The sequence below is a fragment of the Coenobita brevimanus genome, chromosome 47 (genome assembly GCF_032717465.1).
Source record: "Coenobita brevimanus isolate Jiangsu-jjx chromosome 47, ASM3271746v2, whole genome shotgun sequence".
Lineage (NCBI taxonomy): Eukaryota > Metazoa > Arthropoda > Malacostraca > Decapoda > Coenobitidae > Coenobita > Coenobita brevimanus.
The window spans coordinates 14,730,206-14,750,966 of NC_137000.1; the positions used below are offsets into that span (position 1 = coordinate 14,730,206).

Genomic DNA, 20,761 nt, shown 5'->3' on the forward strand with positions numbered 1-20,761 from the left:
AGAGACAGGCTGACAAATGAGGATATAAAGGAGCGTTGTGGTGTGGGTGTGGATGTGATAGGAAGTGTTATGAGGAACACACTGAGGAGGTTTGGCCATGTGGAGAGGATGGAGGGTGAAAGACTGATGAAGAGAGTGTATGAGGGTGAGGTGGAGGGGTGAAGAGGGAGGGGGAGGCCGAGGATGAGATGGAGGGATGGGGTGGAGAGGTATATGAGAGAGGGGGGTGTGAGTTGGGAGCAGGGCAGTGAAATGGCGGGGGACAGGGCGATGTGGAGGCGTTTTATTTGTGGCCACCCCTAACGGGATTGAGGCATCTGGCAATAGATAAAAAGATAGATTTTCTTATCTGCTACACCCCTAACAAAAGATTCTCTTCTTCTCAGCACCCTAACCACTTCCCTCTCCACCTTTTCCTTGCTTTGTTGTTCTATAATCTCTCTCAAATTTACATCTCCCTCTTCCTGAATTTTCTTCCACCCCTTATGTTGCTCCTTGATTTCTTTAATGTCCTCGTCCTGTATTCTTGATTTGGATTCATACTCATCTAGTTTGCTTTTCATCCTGTCCCTTTCCTCTTCCAACCTCTTATTCTCCCTCTTAAGCTGTTTTATTTAATTCGAGGCTGATTCATTGTTCACTTTTAATTCAGTAACTTCTCTTTCTTGTTCTTCACTGCGTGTACAAATTTTTTCCAGTATATTCCGTAAACTTTTGATCTCGTTTTCCTGCTCTATGGTCCGTTCCTGTAACTCTTTAATTACTGCCCATACCTTTTTTATCTCCTGGACATTCCTCTCTGCTGTTTTCTCTACACCTGCTATTCTTGTCTGGTTCAACTTAATACTTCCATTTCCCACATCCACTTCACAGGAGCCCTTGAACTCTTTCTCAGCAATTGTAAACAATGCACCATCCGTTTCCGCCATGATTCAACCATATGGAGACTTTCTGTTTTCACTATATCTTGTCCCTTTTATGACCGAAACCGTGTTTTTTTTTTTACTACTGTCCGAAGGGACCACCACTCACACACTCATTAACACAATCACAAATAGGCTGAGCTTCCTTTTGTCGCAGATTCAGTGATTATTTTCCCACGATCCTGGAAGAGGTCCGTCTCTGTCGGCGACCTGTGTGTGTGTGTGTGTGTGTGTGTGTGTTCTTACCTAATTACCTAATTGTTCTTACTTAATTATATCTTTACAGGAATGAGTCAAGCTCATACTGTCCCGTGTCTTAAACCATATTTATCGAACATATCCTTAAATTTGTGAATTGTTTTGGCACACACTATTTCATTCGGTAGTGCATTCCATTGATCAATTGCTCTGTTTGGGAAACTGAATTTCTTTATGTCTTTATCATCTCTCTTCTTATGCAGTTTTTTGCAGTGTCCTCTTGCTGATGCTTCTCCATATGTTAAGAAATCATTTATGTCTATTTTCTCCTTCCCTGATATGCACTTATATAGCATTATCATGTCACCTCTTTTCCTTCTCTCCTGTAGTGTTGGTAGATCCAGTTTATTTAGTCTTTCTTCGTAGCTTAGGTCCCTTAAGCTTGGTATTCATCTTATAGCGGCCCTTTGAACTTTTTCAATCTTGTCTATGTGCTTTTTGAGATAAGGACTCCAAACTACTGATGCATATTCCAGGGTTGGTCTAATGAATGATGTTATTATCCTTCTTAGCATGTCCTCATTTATGTATGTGAATGCTATTCTCATATTTGCAAGCAGTGTATACATGTTCTGTACCTTCTCGCTGATGTGGTCAGCCGGAGATAGTCTGTTATTGATAATCACACCTAGGTCTTTCTCTCTTTCTGATGTGTATAGGGTTTTATTTCCTAACTTATAATCCCAATCAGGTCTTTTTCCACTTTTACCAAACTTAATTACATGACACTTGTCCACATTGAATTCCACTTGCCACATACTACTCCATTCATGAAGTTTATTTAATTCTTCTTGTAGCTCTTTACAAGAGTCTGTGTTAGTAATTCTCCTTTGTATTTTTGCATCATCTGCAAATATATTCAGATAGCTCTCATTTCCATTGTTACTGTTTATATCATTTATATACACTAAAAACATGATTGGTCCCAGCACTGAACCCTGTGGTGCTCCACTAATCACTTCTTTCCATGATGAGTAGTTTCCTCTTAGTACTGTTCTCATTTCTCTTTTTATGAGAAAGTCTTGCATCCAACAAAACAGTTTGCCTCGAATTCCTCCTTGATGGTACAGTTTCCATAAAAGTCCTTGGTGTGGTACTGTGTCAAAAGCTTTCTTGAAATCTAAATAGATACTGTCCACCCATCCTTCCCTTTCCTGTATTGTGTTTGTTACTCTGTCATAGTAGCTCAACAGATTAGTAACACATGACTTTCCTTTTCTGAAACCAAACTGTCTTTCTGTTATCATACTGTGTTCTTCTAGATGATTTACCCAAGCTTTTCTTATAAGCTTTTCTAATACCTTGCTTACAACAGTGGTCAGTGATACTGGTTGGTAGTTGAGTGGATTTTGTCTATTTCCTTTCTTGAATAAGGGGACAATATTTGCTTTTTTCCAAATATCAGGTAGTTTACCTTGACTCAAGGATTTCTTGAAAATTAAAAATAATGGTTTACTTAACTCCTTTGCACATTCTCGTAGTACCCAACATGAAATTTCATCAGGACCACTTGCTTTTCCTCTGTCTAATCTACTTAACTCCTCCTGTATTACTTTTTCTGCTATTTGTATATCTGGTAGTATGCGTGCACATGCATGTTCCACATAGTCCCTCTCAAAATTTTTTTCTTCTGTAAAAACTAATTGGAAATTCTTATTTAGTGCTTCACAAATATCTTTCTCTTGTGTATAAGTGATTCCCTCATCCGTAATGGATTGTATTATATCTTTTACTTTGGTTTTGCTTCTGATTTAACTGTAAAACAGCTTTGTTTTATCACTACTTTTATTTATTATATCCTCCTCAAACTGTTTTTGGGCTTCCCTCCTTATTCTTGTATAATCGTTTCTTGCCTGTTTGTAATTATTATACGCCCTTTCACTATTATGTCTTCTGTATCTATTCCACAACAAATCTCTTCTTTCTTTTGATTTTTTACATTCTGTATTGAACCATTTCTGTATTTTCTTATCTGCTTCTTTGTGCTGTGGGATGTACTTCTGGACTCCTATTTCATAAAATTCACAGAATTTTTTATATACAGCATTTAAATCTTGTCCTCTAAGCTCATTTTCCCAATCAACTTCTAAGAAGTACTTCTTTAGGTCTTGATAATTTCCCTTTTTATAGTTTAGGCTCTTTTTGTAACTGTCATTGATGTTTACTATGTCATATGCTATCCTGAAGTTATAATTTAGTACCGCATGATCACTTTTGCCGAGTGGGGGGTGATATATTAAACTGTCAATATCATTTTCTTGCCTAGTAAATATTAGATCTAGCACTGAAGGTACATCAAGTCCTCTTTTTCTGGTGGTTTCCCTCACATGTTGCGTTAGGAAGAACTCTTGTACGAGATCCAGGAGCTTTTGGTCCCAACAGCTTTCTTGGCTAATTATATCTAGAGTATTCCAATTTATATTTGTACTGAAATTCCCAGGTAGCATAATTCTTTCTGATTTCTCTTCCATTTTATATAGTAATAATCTTAAACTCTGAATTGTACACTCTGCCAGGTCCTCATATTCATCTCTTTCCCATGTGTTTGATCTGGGTGGCATGTACAAATTGGCTACAATTACTTTACCTTCAGATGTGTTGATCTCTACTGCAATCAATTCTACTTGTGATGGTATATCTAGTTTTATTTCATTGAGTTTTAGATTTTTCTTAGTTAATATTATAATTCCTCCTCCTTTTTTTAAATTTCTGTCTCTTCTCCATATATTGTATTCCTCTAAGTTTAGTATGTCATTGGATATCCTTGGTGTTAATTTTGTTTCAGTTAGACATATTATTTGTGGTTCATTTTCTCTGACATAATCATTCATCTCTAGTAATTTAGATACCATTCCATCCACATTTGAGTACATCAACTTTATTATCTTGTTTATATACTTGTCATGACATGGTTCTACTACCTTCCTCCTTTTTATTCCATCCTGTTTGTGTACCACTTTCATACATGTAATCCTATTACTGTACTTTGTAAAAAAATTTCTTCTTCTCCTCTTCTGATCTTCCCTCATTTTTTGTTTTTGCTTCCTCCCTCTTCTCTTCCAGTAATTCCAGTTCCTCTTGTGTTAGGCATCTTTTTATCCATACATTTTTGAACTCCTCTTTTTCCATAAGATTCTTTGCATTTTTTAGTATCTCTTCCACAGTGTTTACACTTTGGAAAGTCACCTTTAGAGGTCTTGTCTTGCTTTTCTCATATTTCCCTAATCTTTTGTGTTCCTCCATGTCTTTACTACAGATTTCCTCTGATACTTCTTTCAGTAAGCTCATTACGTTTGCCATCTCCTTTTTGTCTCTTGTGATCTTGTTTTTTCCTTCTTCCTCTTCTATACCAGTGATTACTATAGATTTGTTTATATCTACTGAATCTCTGACTAACTTCGGATTGTTTTGGATTATTCTTTTCACTTCCTTTTTAATGCTTTTTTCCTCCACCCTTGTTTCTAAGTCTTTCTTTACTTTCACCATTTCAGCATACGTGGTTTCCACATCATTTTTGTAGCTTTGCACAGCTTCATTCACCTGTGTTATCTTCTCCTCAATATCACTGCTCTGGTCAATAAGACTGCTTACTTGCCTAATTGTCTCTGTGTCATTTTTGAACTCTTCCTTAACACTCTCGTGACTGACTACCGTACTTGCCATTTCACTCATTTTCTTCCCAAGTATACTCAATTCCACTGTTAGTTCACTGATGGTTGTGTCTTTCTTGCCTCCCTTCCTAGTTTTTCTATTTCTTCCTTTTGCAAATGCATCGGCTTCTTTATTTCATGAATTTCATTTTTGAAAGCCATTTCTAGTTTGTTTACACGTTCAACCAGTCTATTGTGAGTCTCCACTTCAACCAGTTCTTGGTAGAAATCATCATTTTGCTTTTTACCTTTATCCCTTTTCTTTTCCAAATTTGCTTTACTAAAGTATGTATCCATTTTACAATACTTAAAGTGCAAAGCATGTACTTACAATCTCTGTGTTGTTGTAGTCTAAACAAACCTCAGAGATGACTCGGCGTATTCTTTCGTCTTGGTTCTATTTCCTGTTTGAACAAGTCTTGTTTAAACTTATTATTTTTTTCCTTTTAATAATGAAAAATCATTTAGTCTAACCTGGTACAGAGCTTGACTCATACAAAGATACAGTACAAATTTAGGTAATGTCACTGGCCGTGTTGGTTCAGTACGGAGCACCGATGTCGCACGTCCGTCTTGGTTGAATTGGTGTGTGTGTGTGTGTGTGTGTGTGTGTGTGTGTGTGTGTGTGTGTGTGTGTGTGTGTGTGTGTGTGTGTGTGTGTGGGTGTGTGTGTTCTTACCTTACCTAATTGTATCTTTACAGGAATGAGTCAAGCTCGTACTGTCCCGTGTCTTAAACTATATTTATCGTACATATCCTTAAATTTGTGAATTGTTTTGGCACACACTATTTCATTCGGTAGTGCATTCCATTGATCAATTGCTCTGTTTGGGAAACTAAATTTCCTTACGTCTTTATCACCTCTCTTCTTATGCAGTTTTTTGCAGTGTCCTCTTGCTGATGCTTCTCCATATGTTAAGTAATCATTTATGTCTATTTTCTCCTTCCCTGATATGCATTTATATAGCATTATCATATCACCTCTTTTCCTTCTCTCCTGTAGTGTTGGTAGATTCAGTTTATTTAATCTTTCTTCGTAGCTTAGGTCCCTTAAGCTTGGTATCCATCTTGTAGCGGCCCTTTGAACTTTTTCAATCTTGTCTATGTGCTTTTTGAGATGAGGACTCCAGACTACTGATGCATATTCCAGGGTTGGTCTAATGAATGATGTTATTATCCTTCTTAGCATGTCTTCATTTATGTATGTGAATGCTATTCTCATATTTGCAAGCAGTGTATACATGTTCCGTACCTTCTCGCTGATGTGGTCAGCCGGAGATAGTCTGTTATTGATAATCACACCTAGGTCTTTCTCTCTTTCTGATGTATATAGGGTTTTATTTCCTAACTTATAATCCCAATCAGGTCTTTTTCCACTTTTACCAAACTTGATTACATGACACTTGTCCACATTGAATTCCATTTGCCATGTACTACTCCATTCATGAAGTTTATTTAATTCTTCTTGTAGCTCCCTACAAGAGTCTGTGTTAGTAATTCTCCTTTGTATTTTTGCATCATCTGCAAACATATTCAGATAGCTCTCATTTCCAGTGTTACTGTTTATATCATTTATATACACTAAAACCATGATTGGTGCCAGCACTGAACCCTGTGGTACTCCACTAGTCACTTCTTTCCATGATGAGTAGTTTCCTCTTAGTACTGTCCTCATTTCTCTTTTTATGAGAAAGTCTTGCATCCAACAAAACAGTTTGCCTCGAATTCCTCCTTGATGGTACAGTTTCCATAAAAGTCTTTGGTGTGGTACTGTGTCAAAAGCTTTCTTGAAATCTAAATAGATACTGTCCACCCATCCTTCCCTTTCCTGTATTGTGTTTGTTACTCTGTCATAGTAGCTTAACAGATTAGTAACACATGAGTTTCCTTTTCTGAAACCAAACTGTCTTTCTGTTATCATACTGTGTTCTTCTAGATGATTTACCCAAGCTTTTCTTATAAGTTTTTCTAATACCTTGCTTACAACACTGGTCAGTGATACTGGTCGGTAGTTGAGTGGATTTTGTCTCTTTCCTTTCTTGAATAAGGGGACAATATTTGTTTTTTCCAAATATCTGGTAGTTTACCTTGACTCAAGGATTTCTTGAAAATTAAAAATAATGGTTTACATAACTCCTTTGCACATTCTCATAATACCCAACATGAAATTTCATCAGGACCACTTGCTTTTCCTCTGTCTAATCTACTTAACTCCTCCTGTATTACTTTTTCTGCTATTTGTATATCTGGTAGTATGTGTGGACATGCGTGTTCCACATAGTCCCTCTCAAAATTTTTTTCTTCTGTAAAAACTAATTGGAAATTCTTATTTAGTGCTTCACAAATATCTTTCTCTTGTGTATAAGTGATTCCCTCGTCCGTAATGGATTGTATTATATCTTTTACTTTAGTTTTGCTTCTGATATAGCTGTAAAACAACTTTGGTTGATCACTACTTTTTTTTATTATATCCTCCTCAAACTGTTTTTGGGCTTCCCTCCTTATTCTTGTATAGTCGTTTCTTGCCTGTTTGTAATTATTGTACGCCCTTTCACTATTGTGTCTTCTGTATCTATTCCACAACAAATCTCTTCTTTCTTTTGATTTTTTACATTCTGTATTGAACCATTTCTGTATTTTCTTATCTGCTTCTTTGTGCTGTGGGATGTACTTCTGGACTCCTATTTCATAAAATTCACAAAATTTTTTATAAACAGCATTTAAATCTTGTCCTCTAAGCTCATTTTCCCAATCAACTTCTAAGAAGTACTTCTTTAGGTCTTGATAACTTCCCTTTTTATAGTTTAGGCTCTTTTTGTAACTATCATTGATGTTTACTATGTCATATGCTATCCTGAAGTTATAGTTTAGTACTGCATGATCGCTTTTGCCGAGTGGAGGATGATATATTAAACTGTCAATATCATTTTCTTGCCTTGTAAATATTAGATCTAGCACTGAAGGTACATCAAGTCCTCTTTTTCTGGTGGTTTCCCTCACATGTTGCGTTAAGAACAACTCTTGTACGAGATCCAGGAGCTTTTGGTCCCAACAGCTTTCTTGGCTATTTATATCTAGAGTATTCCAATTTATATTTGTATTGAAGTCCCCAGTTAGTATAATTCTTTCCGATTTCTCTTCTATTTTATGTAGCAATGATCTTACACTCTGAATTGTACTCTCTGCCAGGTCCTCATATTCGTCTCTTTCCCATGTGTTTGATCTGGGTGGCATGTACAAATTGGCTACAATTACTTTACCTTCAGATGTGTCGATCTCTACTGCAATCAGTTCTACTTGTGATGGTATATCTAGTTTTATTTCCTTGACTTTTAGATTTTTCTTAGTTAATATTATAATTCCTCCTCCTTTTTTTAAATATCTGTCTCTTCTCCATATATTGTATTCCTCTAAGTTTAGTATGTCATTTGATATCCTTGGTATTAATTTTGTTTCAGTTAGGCATATTATTTGTGGTTCATTTTCTCTGACATAATCATTCATCTCTAGTAATTTAGATACCATTCCATCCACATTTGAGTACATCAACTTTATCATCTTGTTTATATACTTGTCCTGACATGGTTCTACTACCTTCCTCCTTTTTCTTCCATCCTGTTGTGTACCACTTTCGTACCTGCAATCCTATTACTTTGTAAAAAAATTTCTTCTTGTCCTCTTCTGATCTTCCCTCATTTTTTGGTTTTGCTTCCTCCCTTTTCTCTTTCAGTAATCCCATTCCCTCTTGTGTTAGACATTTTTTTATCCATACATTTTTGAACTCCTCTTTTTCCTTAAGATTCTTTGCATTTTTTAGTATCTCTTCCACAGTGTTTACACTCTGGAAAGTCACCTTTAGAGGTCTTGTCTTGCTTTTCTCGTATTTCCCTAACCTTTTGTGTTCCTCTATGTCTTTACTACAGATTTCCTCTGATACTTCTTTCAGTAAGCTCATTACATTTGCCATCTCCTTTTTGTCTCTAGTGATCTTGTTTTTAATTTCTTCCTCTTCTATACCAGTGATTACTATTGATTTGTTTATCTCTACTGAATCTCTGACTAACTTTGGATTGTTTTGGATTATTCTTTTCACCTCCTTTTTAATGCTTTTTTCCTCCACCCTTGTTTCTAAGTATTTCTTTACTTTCACCATTTCTGCATACGTGGTTTCTACATCATTTTTGTAGCTTTGCACAGCTTCATTTACTTGTGTTATCTTCTCCTCAATATCACTGCTCTGATCAATAAGACTGCTAACTTGCCTAATTATCTCTGTGTCATTTTTGAACTCTTCCATAACGCTCTCGTGATTGACTACTGTACTTGCCATTTCACTAATTTTCTTCCTAAGTGTACTCAATTCCACGGTTAGTTCACTGATGGTTGTGTCTTTCTTATTGGCCTCCCTTCCTAGTTTTTCTATTTCTTCCTTTTACAAGTGCATCTGCTTCTTTATTTCATCAATTTCATTTTTGAAAGCCATTTCTAGTTTGTTTACATGTTCAACCAGTCTATTGTGGGTCTCTACTTCAACCAGTGTGTGTGTGTGTGTGTGTGTGTGTGTGTGTGTGTGTGTGTGTGTGTGTGTGTGTGTGTGTATTTACCTATTTGTAGTATACAGGAATTGAGCAATGCTCGTGTTGTCCTGTCTCCATATCCACATTTATCAAGTCTACCTTTACACACATGAATGTTTTTCTCATGCACCACCTCTTTGTCTAAGTCGTTCCAAATATTTAAGAATATACCTAATTGTGATATACATGGAATGTACTATGCTCGTGGGTTTCCGTCGCTGTTTCTCAATAAGTCGAATTTAACTTTAAACTCGTTTATGTTTTTAGACTGGACGATCTCTTTGTCCAGGCTATTCCATAAGTCTATACTTCTGTAAGGAAAGCTATATTTCTTGATATCCTTCAAGCAGCTTGACTTTTTCAATTTCATTCCATGTCCTCTTGTTGCTCTCTTTTCCCATACAAACAGATCTTCTTTGTCAATTTTATCTACTCCCACCATGGTCCTGAACACCGCAATCATGTCTCCCCTCTTTCTCCTTTCCTCTAACGAAGGCAAATCCAGTTTTTCCAGCCTCTCTCTGTATGACAAGTCTGTCAGACTGGGGACCATCTTGGTTGCTGTTCTTTGTATTCTCTCAATCTTGTTTATATCTTTCTTTTTGTGTGGGGACCACACTACCGCTGCATATTCTAACCTGGGGCGGATCATGGCCACTATCAATTTTTTCATCATTTCCTCATCCATATAATGAAATGCTACTCTTATGTTAGTCAAGAGCTTATAAGTCTCTCCAACTATCTTGTTAATGTGCTTTTCTGGTGACAAACTATCTTGGACCAGCACTCCCAAATCTTTCTCTTCTCTCCTTTTTGTGATTAATTCATTACCCAAAAAATAATTCAATGATGGTCTCCTGGTACTTTTACCCATTTCCAATATTTTACATTTCTTTACATTAAATTTCATTTCCAACGTCCGGCTCCAATTGTGTATCCTATCCAAATCCTCCTGCAGTATTTTACAATCCTCCTCAACCTCTATCTTCCTCAAGATCTTTACATCATCAGCAAACAGACTCGCATAACTGTTCACTCCATCTACCATATCATTTACATAAATCAGGAACATTACTGGTGCCAACACTGAGCCTTGAGGGACTCCACTTGTTACTTCCCTCCATCCAGACATCTTTTCCTTTATTACTGTCCTCATTTGTCTGTCTCTCAAAAAGTCTCTCATCCATTCCAGAAGTTTCCCCTTTAGTCCTCCTATATATTCTAGTTTCCACATTAGTCTCTTATGAGGTACCTTGTCAAAGGCCTTCTCTAAGTCTAAGTACACACAATCCACCCAACCATCTCTCTCCTGTACCACATCAATCGCTCTTGAGTAAAAGCTCAACAAGTTTGAAACACATGACCTTCCACTTCTGAATCCAAACTGACATTCAGCCAAAATATTCATCTCTTCCAGATATTTTATCCATCTGTCTTTCAGGATTCTCTCACACAATTTTGCGACCATGCTGGTTAGAGACACTGGTCTATAATTCAGGGGTTCTTCCCTGTTTCCTCCCTTGTAAATTGGTACCACATTTGCCCTCTTCCATTCTTTTGGCACTTTCCCCTCTTCCAGTGAGCATACAATTAAGCTGTGAATTTTATCCGCCAGTTGTTCTCTGCATTCCTTCAGTACCCAATTAGAAATTCCATCAGGTCCTGGGGCTTTCCTTACATCTTGAGTTTCCAGTAATTTATACACTTCCTGCACCTCCACTTTTATATCTTTCATCACCGGAACATTTCTAATCACTCCCTCCCCTTCCACAAGCTCCTTTTCTTTAGTGAAAACTGACTGGAAACGTTTGTTCATTATTTCTGCTTGCATTGCCGCATCATTAAAGACCTCTCCATCTACTTTCAGCTTGGTGATTCCTTCCTTTTGTTTCAGTTTGCCATTAACAAATCTATAAAACAGTTTGGGTTCATCCTTGCATTTGTCAATTATACCTTTTTCAAAATTCCTTTCTTCTTCCCTACGTATTCTTGTGTATTCGTTTCTTGTTCTTTTATATTCTTCCTTTGTTCTGTCGTTACCTCTCTTTCTCCAATTGTTCCACGCCTTATCTCTCTCTTTTTTGGCTATCATACACCTTCTATTAAACCACTCCTTTTTCCTGTTTTCTTTCCCTCTTACTCTTGGTACAAATTTTTCCACTCCCAAATTATAGAGGTCTAGAAAGATATCCCACTTCCTCTGTATCTCTCTTGTTTCTCTGAATTTTCTCCAATCCGCATTTTCAAAAAAGTTTCTCAATCCTGTAAAATTTGCTTTGCCAAAGTTGTATCTTCCCTGTCTATGAAGCTCGTCTCTTGGCTCGACGTTTCCTATTAACATCTGGAACTCAATGACCACGTGATCACTTTTTCCCAAAGGACAGAGATATTCCAATGATTCTATTACATCAGGTTCTTTGGTGAACAGTAAATCTAACCTTGCTGGTGTGTCCTCACCTCGAAACCGTGTCTCTTCTTTGACCCACTGCGTCATCACATTATTCATTATTATATTTAATAACATAGTACCCCACGAATCCTCGCCGCCTCCCGAGTACCATTCCTCCCAGTTCACCTCTTTACAATTAAAGTCACCCACCAAAATTATATTATTGCTTTTCTCAATTATTTTTTGCAAGTAGCTAGCCATATCTGACAACATCTCATGGTATTCGTCATCCTTCCATGCTCTCGTCTTTGGGGGAACATACACTACCGCCATATCTCTCTTAACATTCTCTCCAGTTTCTAATTTCATATATATCACTTCAGCCCTGCCTTCTCCCATTTCCACAGTATCTACATTTATGTTGTTCTTCACTGCTATCATCACTCCTCCTCCCTTTTTTTCTTTTCTGTCTTTTCTCCACAGTTTGTATTTACCATCTCCCAAATGAACATCAATATCTTCTCTTAATTTTGGTCTCTACAAAGCACATGACATCAGGTTCATGTTCTCTCAAGAAATCATTAATTTCGATCCTTGTCGATATGAAACCATCAACATTAGTATATATCACCTTCAAATTATTTTTGACATTATTAATACCCTCTTCTCTCCTACTCTCTGTCCGTACCACTTCCTCAACTTCTGATCTTTCACAACCATCCCCCTAATTTCCTTCACTTCTATTTCCTTAAATACCACTTCCTTACTTTCATATCCAATACTCTCCAAAAAAAAGTATTACGTTCTTCCTCTGTCCTCTTATCATTTTTTTCCTTTACTTCTTCCTTTAATGATTTTAAAACTTCTCTTTCTTCTTCATTCAGATCTTTTCTTATTATAATATTTTCCATCCCCGCCTCTTTGCTTAATTTCCAGGTCACTTTAAGTATCTCATTTATTACACTTTCTGATGTAAACTTGACTCTCATTGGTCTTGTTTCCCCTTTCTTATAAGGCCCTATCCTCCTTACTTCCTCAATTTCTTTTACCCACTTGTTTCCTTCGGGGTCAATCTTGCCTAATATTCCTCTCACCATATTCATGTCTCTCTCGAGTCTTGCGAACCTAACCTTTTCTTCCTCTTCCCTGTTTCCAAATACTATCACACATCTGTTCCTTTCTACAGTTTCTCTCACTATTTTCTCTTTTTTCTTCAGTATTTTCACTACATTTTCTTCCATTTCTTTCTTGTTCATTTCCCTTTCTTCCTGGATGATCTCTCTTAAGCTGACCACTTCTTTCTGTTCTTCCTCTACGTGTGCCCACTTTGCCTTGTGTTCTTCTAGTACATTACTCACCTTCTCCGTTTTATTAGTACTCTCTTCAAGTTTCCTCCTCAGTTCAACATTCTTCCCGCTTCAAATTCTTAATCTCTTCATTGGCTGTTTCGTTGGACTGGATTAGACTCTGTATGGTGGTTTCCGTATTTCCTGACACATCCTTTATCACTAGATTCTCTACTTTTTTTCGAGTTCACTAATCCTCATAATTAATGTTTTCACTAGGTCCATGACATTAGTATTAGTATCAAATCCTTGAAATTCCATTCCCTCATTGTTTACATTTTCGGCCATCTTTAACGTACCGATCAAGTACCTAAACAGCTGTTACCGAATAAGCCACAAACATTCATGTATACTATTGCCAACAAATCTTTACATTTTTGGTAGTCTACCAACTTTCATTATTTTAAATTTAAAGAAAGACCCTAGGAGACAGGACAGACAAAATTCCTGAAACTACTCAAGGTTAGGAGCGATGCCTGGGACGACCTCTCTCTCCGGCTGCTCGTGTGTGTGTGTGTGTGTGCTGAATGGCATTAGTGATCTTGTATTACCCATTCAGCAGTAAGTTTGAATTATTATTGGCAATTCTTGTCACTCATGTCAGTTTATGTTTAGTTCTTGGTAAGGGGGATTCAGTATAACAAAAGTTTTTCTTTGTTTTATATAACTGAATATGTATCAACAACCAGATCCCTTAATCCTGGAAGAGGTGGCCATAACCACACTGCTTCCATGTTATTCTGTCCTATATAAGGTTGCTCTCTCTTCAACTCACACCTCCCACACTTATGTACCTCTCAACTCTATCCCTCCACCTCATCCTCAGATTCCCTTGTCCTCTCTCACATACATTCTCCTGGTTAATATCCCATTTTTCATTCTCTCCACATGCACCGACATGTTTAGGGAAATTGTAGATTTTGGAGAGTTAAATGCAGTAATAGTTTTACACATTTTGTTCATTGTAAAATTATTAGTAGAGTTGTTTATTAGCTAAAGGTTTTAACTGTTTTGAATAAAAACCAGCTCTTCAGTTTTTTCTGTGTTAGGAGCTGCATGCACTGAATGCTGCCATCTACAGCAATGAATACAAATGAGCCTGTAGAGATGATTATTCAGTCTTCAGACTGAATATATGTTATCCATGATAATGAAATTAATACAAGTGATGGGATCCCTCCAAGAAAAACATTATGCTTTTGATAAGTATGCTTAAAATTAATCATGCTGTGCCTCAGAATCTCAGTGTATTTAAAACCACAGTGCTACTGATCCCACTGTAATATTACTCCTGGCTAGGATGCTACCTCCTTCAAGTTATAACTGTATGCAGTTATATGACACCAACTTACTATTTACTGAGTACTAATATTAGCAAGTATAATTTAAAAGGAGTTTTGTTCATATGATTATTAACATCTAAAACACCATCATTGTACAATGAAAATAATAACTTTAACAGTATACTAATAATCTGTGCAGACATATGCACTAAAATAATAAAATACTGCAAATTTCCATTTACTCAAATAAATGTATCTATCACAAACATGCAATATTACTTTCCTAGTTAAGGAAAGTAGAAAATACTCTTCTGAATCTTTTTCTTTTAAATTCATCATTGAACACTGTTCACAAAATAATTAACTGCTAATGAACTTTAAATCTAGTTGTACTGCTATATCTGCTAAAAAATAATGCTTTACACAAAGTCATATTACCTGAAGCAGAACCTGAATACATGAAAATCTTTGCAGCTCTCAAAGAAGAAATAGAATTACATAAGTGAAATCTCTAACGACCAACCGCACCCATCCTCTCCTCATGAGCGGTGATTAGGTCAACAAGGTGGGTGTGGTTGTTGATCTGCGCGCACATGACTGGCGTGAGATCTGTGCGGTCGTTAACATCCGTTGGTACACCAGCATTTAGAAGGATATTAACGCATTCATCAGATCCCACAGTGCAGGCCTAGGAAGTTGGAAAAGAAACAAATTTGGTAAAGAAAATTGATGGAGTAAATTTCATTAATCTGTTTTTGCATAGAAACTAGCAGGTAGTCGACTCTAGAGCAGTATTTTGCTATTTCTAAAACATCAGAACATAAGAAGAGAGGATAACTGCAGTAGGTCAGTTGGCCCATGCTTGGCATCTCCTACAAGAAAGTGACTAAACAACTAGCATAACCAAAGACAGAATGACAGAGGCTCTCCCCCACCCATCAAACCCTCTGGCATAACCTGGCAGGAAAAAGCGAGAAGGAACACCACAAAATACAGAAAAACTGATGTGGAAATTTTATGAGAAAGTGTAAAAGGAGAAAAGGGACTATCACAGTGGAACCTGGAAAAGGAAAGGAATGAATTAGAAATTTATTGATTTTTTAAAATATCCAACTGTTTCTTGCCATATGTTTTTCTAGCCTATGCTGGAAAGTCTCAATGGAAGAGATAGCAACTATATCGCTAGACAGCTTCTTTTATTTGCTGACTACTTTATTTCCAAGTAAATACTGCATATAACAAACCCATTAGTAACAGACTTTATCTAGCTTGAAACCATCAACCTGAATTCTGACCTGTATGCTCATGCTCACTTTTAGTACTTTGCTATTATCTCCTTTATTTATTCTTCATCCATTTATACACATCAATTATGAGGCCTGTCCAGAATGAAACCAAACTTTAAATACTGTAGTGCACCAACTAGCCAGCGTAGCATGATTGTGACAGGAGCGCTGCGTAGTGGCGACTTTGAGCTTTAGTCTAACACTAGCTGCATCACAACATGTCACTTAGGGCTGTACTATAAAAACCATGAGTTTAGGCAGAAGAACAGCAACTTTCAGTCATCAGACGCCAATGAGCATCAGTCACCCTTACTACAGTAAAACCTCGATAAGGTGACCCTGTAAAAAGTGGAATTTTTGGTAAGTCGAACTCTGACAGAGCTGTTAATTGGTGTTTATTCAAAGGGTTAAATTTTAGTTTCTTGTATTCCAAATGCTACATTTTAGTTTATTATATTCCAAGTGTTACATTTTAGTTTAACTGATTGTAAAGTGAAGTGAATAAGTGCAGAACTTTATGTAATTAAGTGACTGTTGCACCCCTCCACCTATGAAGCCTCCTATCCTAGCCTTGCCTATGACATGCACCAAGCTGTTTTTTTTGTTTTTTGTTTTTTTTAATAAATGCTTCTTTATTTTAGTGTTAAAAACCGACTTATCACGTATAATTTGGGACTACTGAAGAGGGTAATATTGTTTTTCTTTTTTTCTCAGTTATTTCTGGTTAGTCAGAAAATTCATTAAGTTGAACTACCCTAGAGTCCCATATAGTTCAACATATGAAGAGTTTACTGCATAAAAAATCTGAACTGGCAGCCTTGGCGAAACCCAGTGAAGGAATTTGAATACCACAAGTTGCTACACTGGGCAAGAAAATGCTGCATTAGCACTAACAGTGTGTGAATTTTGAATGTTTCTTCTGTTTAAGAAACCACACACATTACTAAGCCATTCTAAGCTGCTATTACCTGCAGTGATAGCCAATAGGTCAATGAGTGGCCAGAGTTCTTCTTCTTCTTCTGCTTGTCCTGCTTCTGGCAGATTTGTTTAAAAAAAGGCCTTTGGAGACATAAAAGTGGTACCATATTGGGTAATTTGGCATGGTGAATCCAAATCTACCATCAGCTGACACCTGAGATGTTGCCATCTGGCAACAACTTTAGTATAGGTGCTTAATTTAAGCCTATGGAAACATAAAAGTGGCCCCATATTAGGTTATCTGACATGGAAAATCCAAATTTGCTGTCAGCTGACACCTGTGGTGGTGCCATCTAGAAGCAACTTTAGTAAATGTCCTTCAGTGAAGAACACTGAGAAATAAAAGTGATCCCATATTAAGTTATTAGGCACGGCTAGTTACAAGCATATCCCAGTTTAACGATGCAGATGGTTAAGTAAAAACCCATTGCTAGGTGGGGTATCGTATCTCAGGGTAGATTTAACATGTAAAGTATGCATTTTTGAGCTTTGGGTTTCCCCTCCAACCAGTCCTGAACCCACCCAAATGAGTCCAAAAACAAGTTCCTAGTTAACCTAAACCCCCAAACCAAATAGCTTAAAACAAGGTAAACTAAGCCTAAATGCAATTTATAATTCATCTAAACTCAAAACTAAAATTTGAAAATCATCAAAAAATAAGTAAGGAAAAAATCAAGCAGAGTCACGATTTATAAGAAAATGAAACAACGATCTTACAATAACACAAACATTTAATTTCCTCTAATACTTTATAATAATACTAATATCGCTTAATTATGCAAGAGTAAAAAAAAAAATGGGTACGTTTAGTATGCACTTTCTATGTGACTGTGCCTGTTTACGTGTGTGTCGTGCTTTTGTCAATTCCCAGTGTTGTCAGATGCGCACGTTCTTGCCAGACTGGGCGACGTGTGTGTTCTTACCTAATTGTACCTTTACAGGAATGAGTCAAGCTCGTACTGTCCCGTGTATTAAACCATTTTTATCATTCATATCTTGAAATTTAGGAATAGTTTTGGCACACACTATTTCATTCGATAGTGCATTCCACTGATCAATTGCTCTATTTGGGAAACTGAATTTCCTTACATCTAAATTGCCTCTTTCTTTATGTAGTTTTTTGCAGTGTCCTCTTGCTGATGCTTCCCCATAGGTTATACACTCATTTATGTCAATTTTCTCTTTCCCTGTGATGCATTTATATAGCATAATCATGTCTCCTCATTCTCTTCTCTCCTGCAGTGTAGGTAGATTCAATTTTTCTAGTCTTTCTTCGTAGCTTAGATCCCTTATGCTTGGTACCCATCTTGTAGCTGTCCCTTGTACTTATTCAATCTTATCTTTGTGTTTTTTCAGATGAGGATTCCAGACAACTGATGCATACTCCAGGGTTGGTCTGATGAATGATGCTGTTATCTTTCTCAGGATGTCTTTATTTATATATGTGAATGCTATTCTTATATTAGCAAGCAGTGTATACATGTTAAGTACCTTCTCACTGATGTGGTCAGCCAGAAATAGTTTATCATTGATAATCACTCCTAGGTCCTTCTCCCTTTCTGATATGTGTAGGGTTGAACTTCATAACTTATAATCCCAATCTGGTCTTTTCTCACTTTTACCAAACTAATTACATGACACTTGACCAAATTAAATTCCTTTTGCCATTTACTGCGCCGTTCATAGAGCTTGTTTAATTCATCTTGTAGCTCTCTCCAAGAATCTGAGTCAGTAATTTTCCTTTGTATTTTTGTATCAACAAACATAATATTATTTAGATAGCTTCCACTTCCAGTTTTACTGTCTATGTCATTTATATACTGTACAGTATACTAAAAGCAATTGGTGCCAGCACTGTTGAACTCCACTAGTCACTTCCCTTCATGATGAGTAATGTCCCCTTAGTGCTGTTCTCATTTCCTTTTACTGAGAAAATCCTGCATCCAACAGTACAGGTTGCCTTGGATTCCTCCTTGATGGTATAGTTTCCATAAAACTCTTTGGTGCAGTACTCTGTCAAATGCTTTCTTGAAATCTCAATACATACTGTCCACCCACCCTTCTCTTTTCTGTAATGTTTCGGTAATTCTATCATAGTAGCTTAATAGATTAGTAACACATGATTTTCCCTTTCTAAAACTGAACTGCCTTTCTGTTATCATACTGTTTTCTTCTAGATGGTTTACCTAAACTTTTCTTATCAGCTTTTCTAGGGTTCCGGGACAATATGCTATCAAGTCAATTCACCGTCAGACAATTTGCCATCAAAACATGGACGATTCCCTGTTAGGACAATTCACACCCAAGCTGATTCCCTGTCATTCTGTAAGTATACTTAATATTCACTGATTAAAACTATAATACCTAATTTTCATGGGGAAGTATCACGGTCTATGTTCATTCAAGAGCAGAGGCTTTGGATATTATTTATAATATGCACTCGTAGTCAATAATTAACTTAATTCTGCCTTGCTGTAGTTGACTTTGAATTATAATCTGGTGTTTCCCATGGCTGTCACCATTAATTTTTGTTGGTACTAAAACATCCTGGGTATATTTTAAAATCACTTTGAAGAGATCCATCCATCCATCCATCCATTATCCAATCCTATGTTGCCCCACGAAGAGCATAGAAGCCCGGGGCATGGCAAGTTGGTTCTAACATTTAAGATGAGAGTGACTAGCCTCACTCATCCCTGAGTGGCATTACATGAGCAATAAACCCCAACCATCCCTTGGACATAAACCTTCACCAACTCAATCCGATTGGAGCACCTTAACCCGTGGATTGCGCAATTACCTTTTTTTATCCCACCCAATGGTGTTCAAAAAATGAAAAAAAGTTTTTTTTTTAGTTTTTGTTTATTATAAACTTGAAGACAATCATCCAGGGCATCATCGATCTATCTATCTATTGTCAGATGCTTTAATCCCGTACGGGGTGGCCACAAACAAATCGCCTCCACATCGCCCTCTCCCCCGCCATTTCACTGCCCTGCTCCCAACTCAGACCCCCCTCCCTCATATACCTCCCCACTCCATCCCTCCATCTCATCCTTGGCCTCCCCCTCCCTCTCCCCCCTTTCACCTCACTCACATACACTCTCCTCATCAGTCTCTCACCCTCCATCCTCTCCACATGGCCAAACCACCTCAGTGTGTTCCTCATAACGCATCCTATCACATCCACATCCACACCACAACGCTCCTTTATATCCTCATTTGTCAGCCTGTCTCTCCATGTGACTCCACAGACTCCTCTTAAATAACTCATCTCCACTGTTCTCACTCTTGACTTGTGTCCTTCCAACAACATCCAAGTTTCACTTCCATACGTTAGAGTTGGTGTCACAATACTGTCATGTAGTAACTTTTTCACTTCCATGCTCACTTCCCCGTTTCTTATCACTGCTTTCAAGGAACCAGCAACCTTTCTTCCCTGCTGTACCCTTTCAAGCACTTCACCCTCCATACTTCCATCCTTACTCATCACACTACCCAAGTACTTAAATGCACTCACATTTTTCATTTCCTCACCAGCCAACCATACTATACATTTACTGACTTCACCTCTCAAAGACCATCACTTTACTCTTCCCTACATTCACCTTTAGATTCCATTTCTTACACACTCTCCCAAACTCAACAACCAAGCCTTGCAGCTCCCCTTCGTCTTCAATGAACAACACAGTATCATCTGCAAACAACAGTATAGGGAGTTTCCAAACACTACCCTCTCTCACCAGGGCCACTCCAACATCCACTGCCCTACCTTGTATCTCTTTTATTACCCCATCCATGTACAGACTGAACAACCATGGAAACATGACATCCTTGTTTCAACCCAACCTTCAAAGAGAAAAATTCACTCAGTTCACCATCCACACGTACTGCAGCCTTAGCACCATCATACATACTCTTCAGCATTCAACAACTTCCCATCTACTCCATATATTCTTAATACTTTCCACAATCCTTGTCTATCCACCCTGTCATATGCGTTTTCCAAATCCATGAAAGCCGGATACAACTTCTTTCCCTTCTCTAGAAACTTTTCCACTAAAGATCTAA

The 20,761-nt window shown here is 37.3% G+C and overlaps 1 protein-coding gene across 1 annotated transcript in view; it reads right to left on the reverse strand.

Moving 5' to 3' along the window:
- LOC145399057 (L-asparaginase-like) overlaps nucleotides 1-20,761 on the reverse strand; it is a 484,302-nt gene that overhangs the window by 7,521 nt on the left and 456,020 nt on the right. Inside the window, 1 exon segment of the mRNA XM_080271799.1 lies at nucleotides 14,955-15,114. Within this exon segment, the coding sequence (XP_080127925.1) occupies nucleotides 14,955-15,114 (160 nt within the window).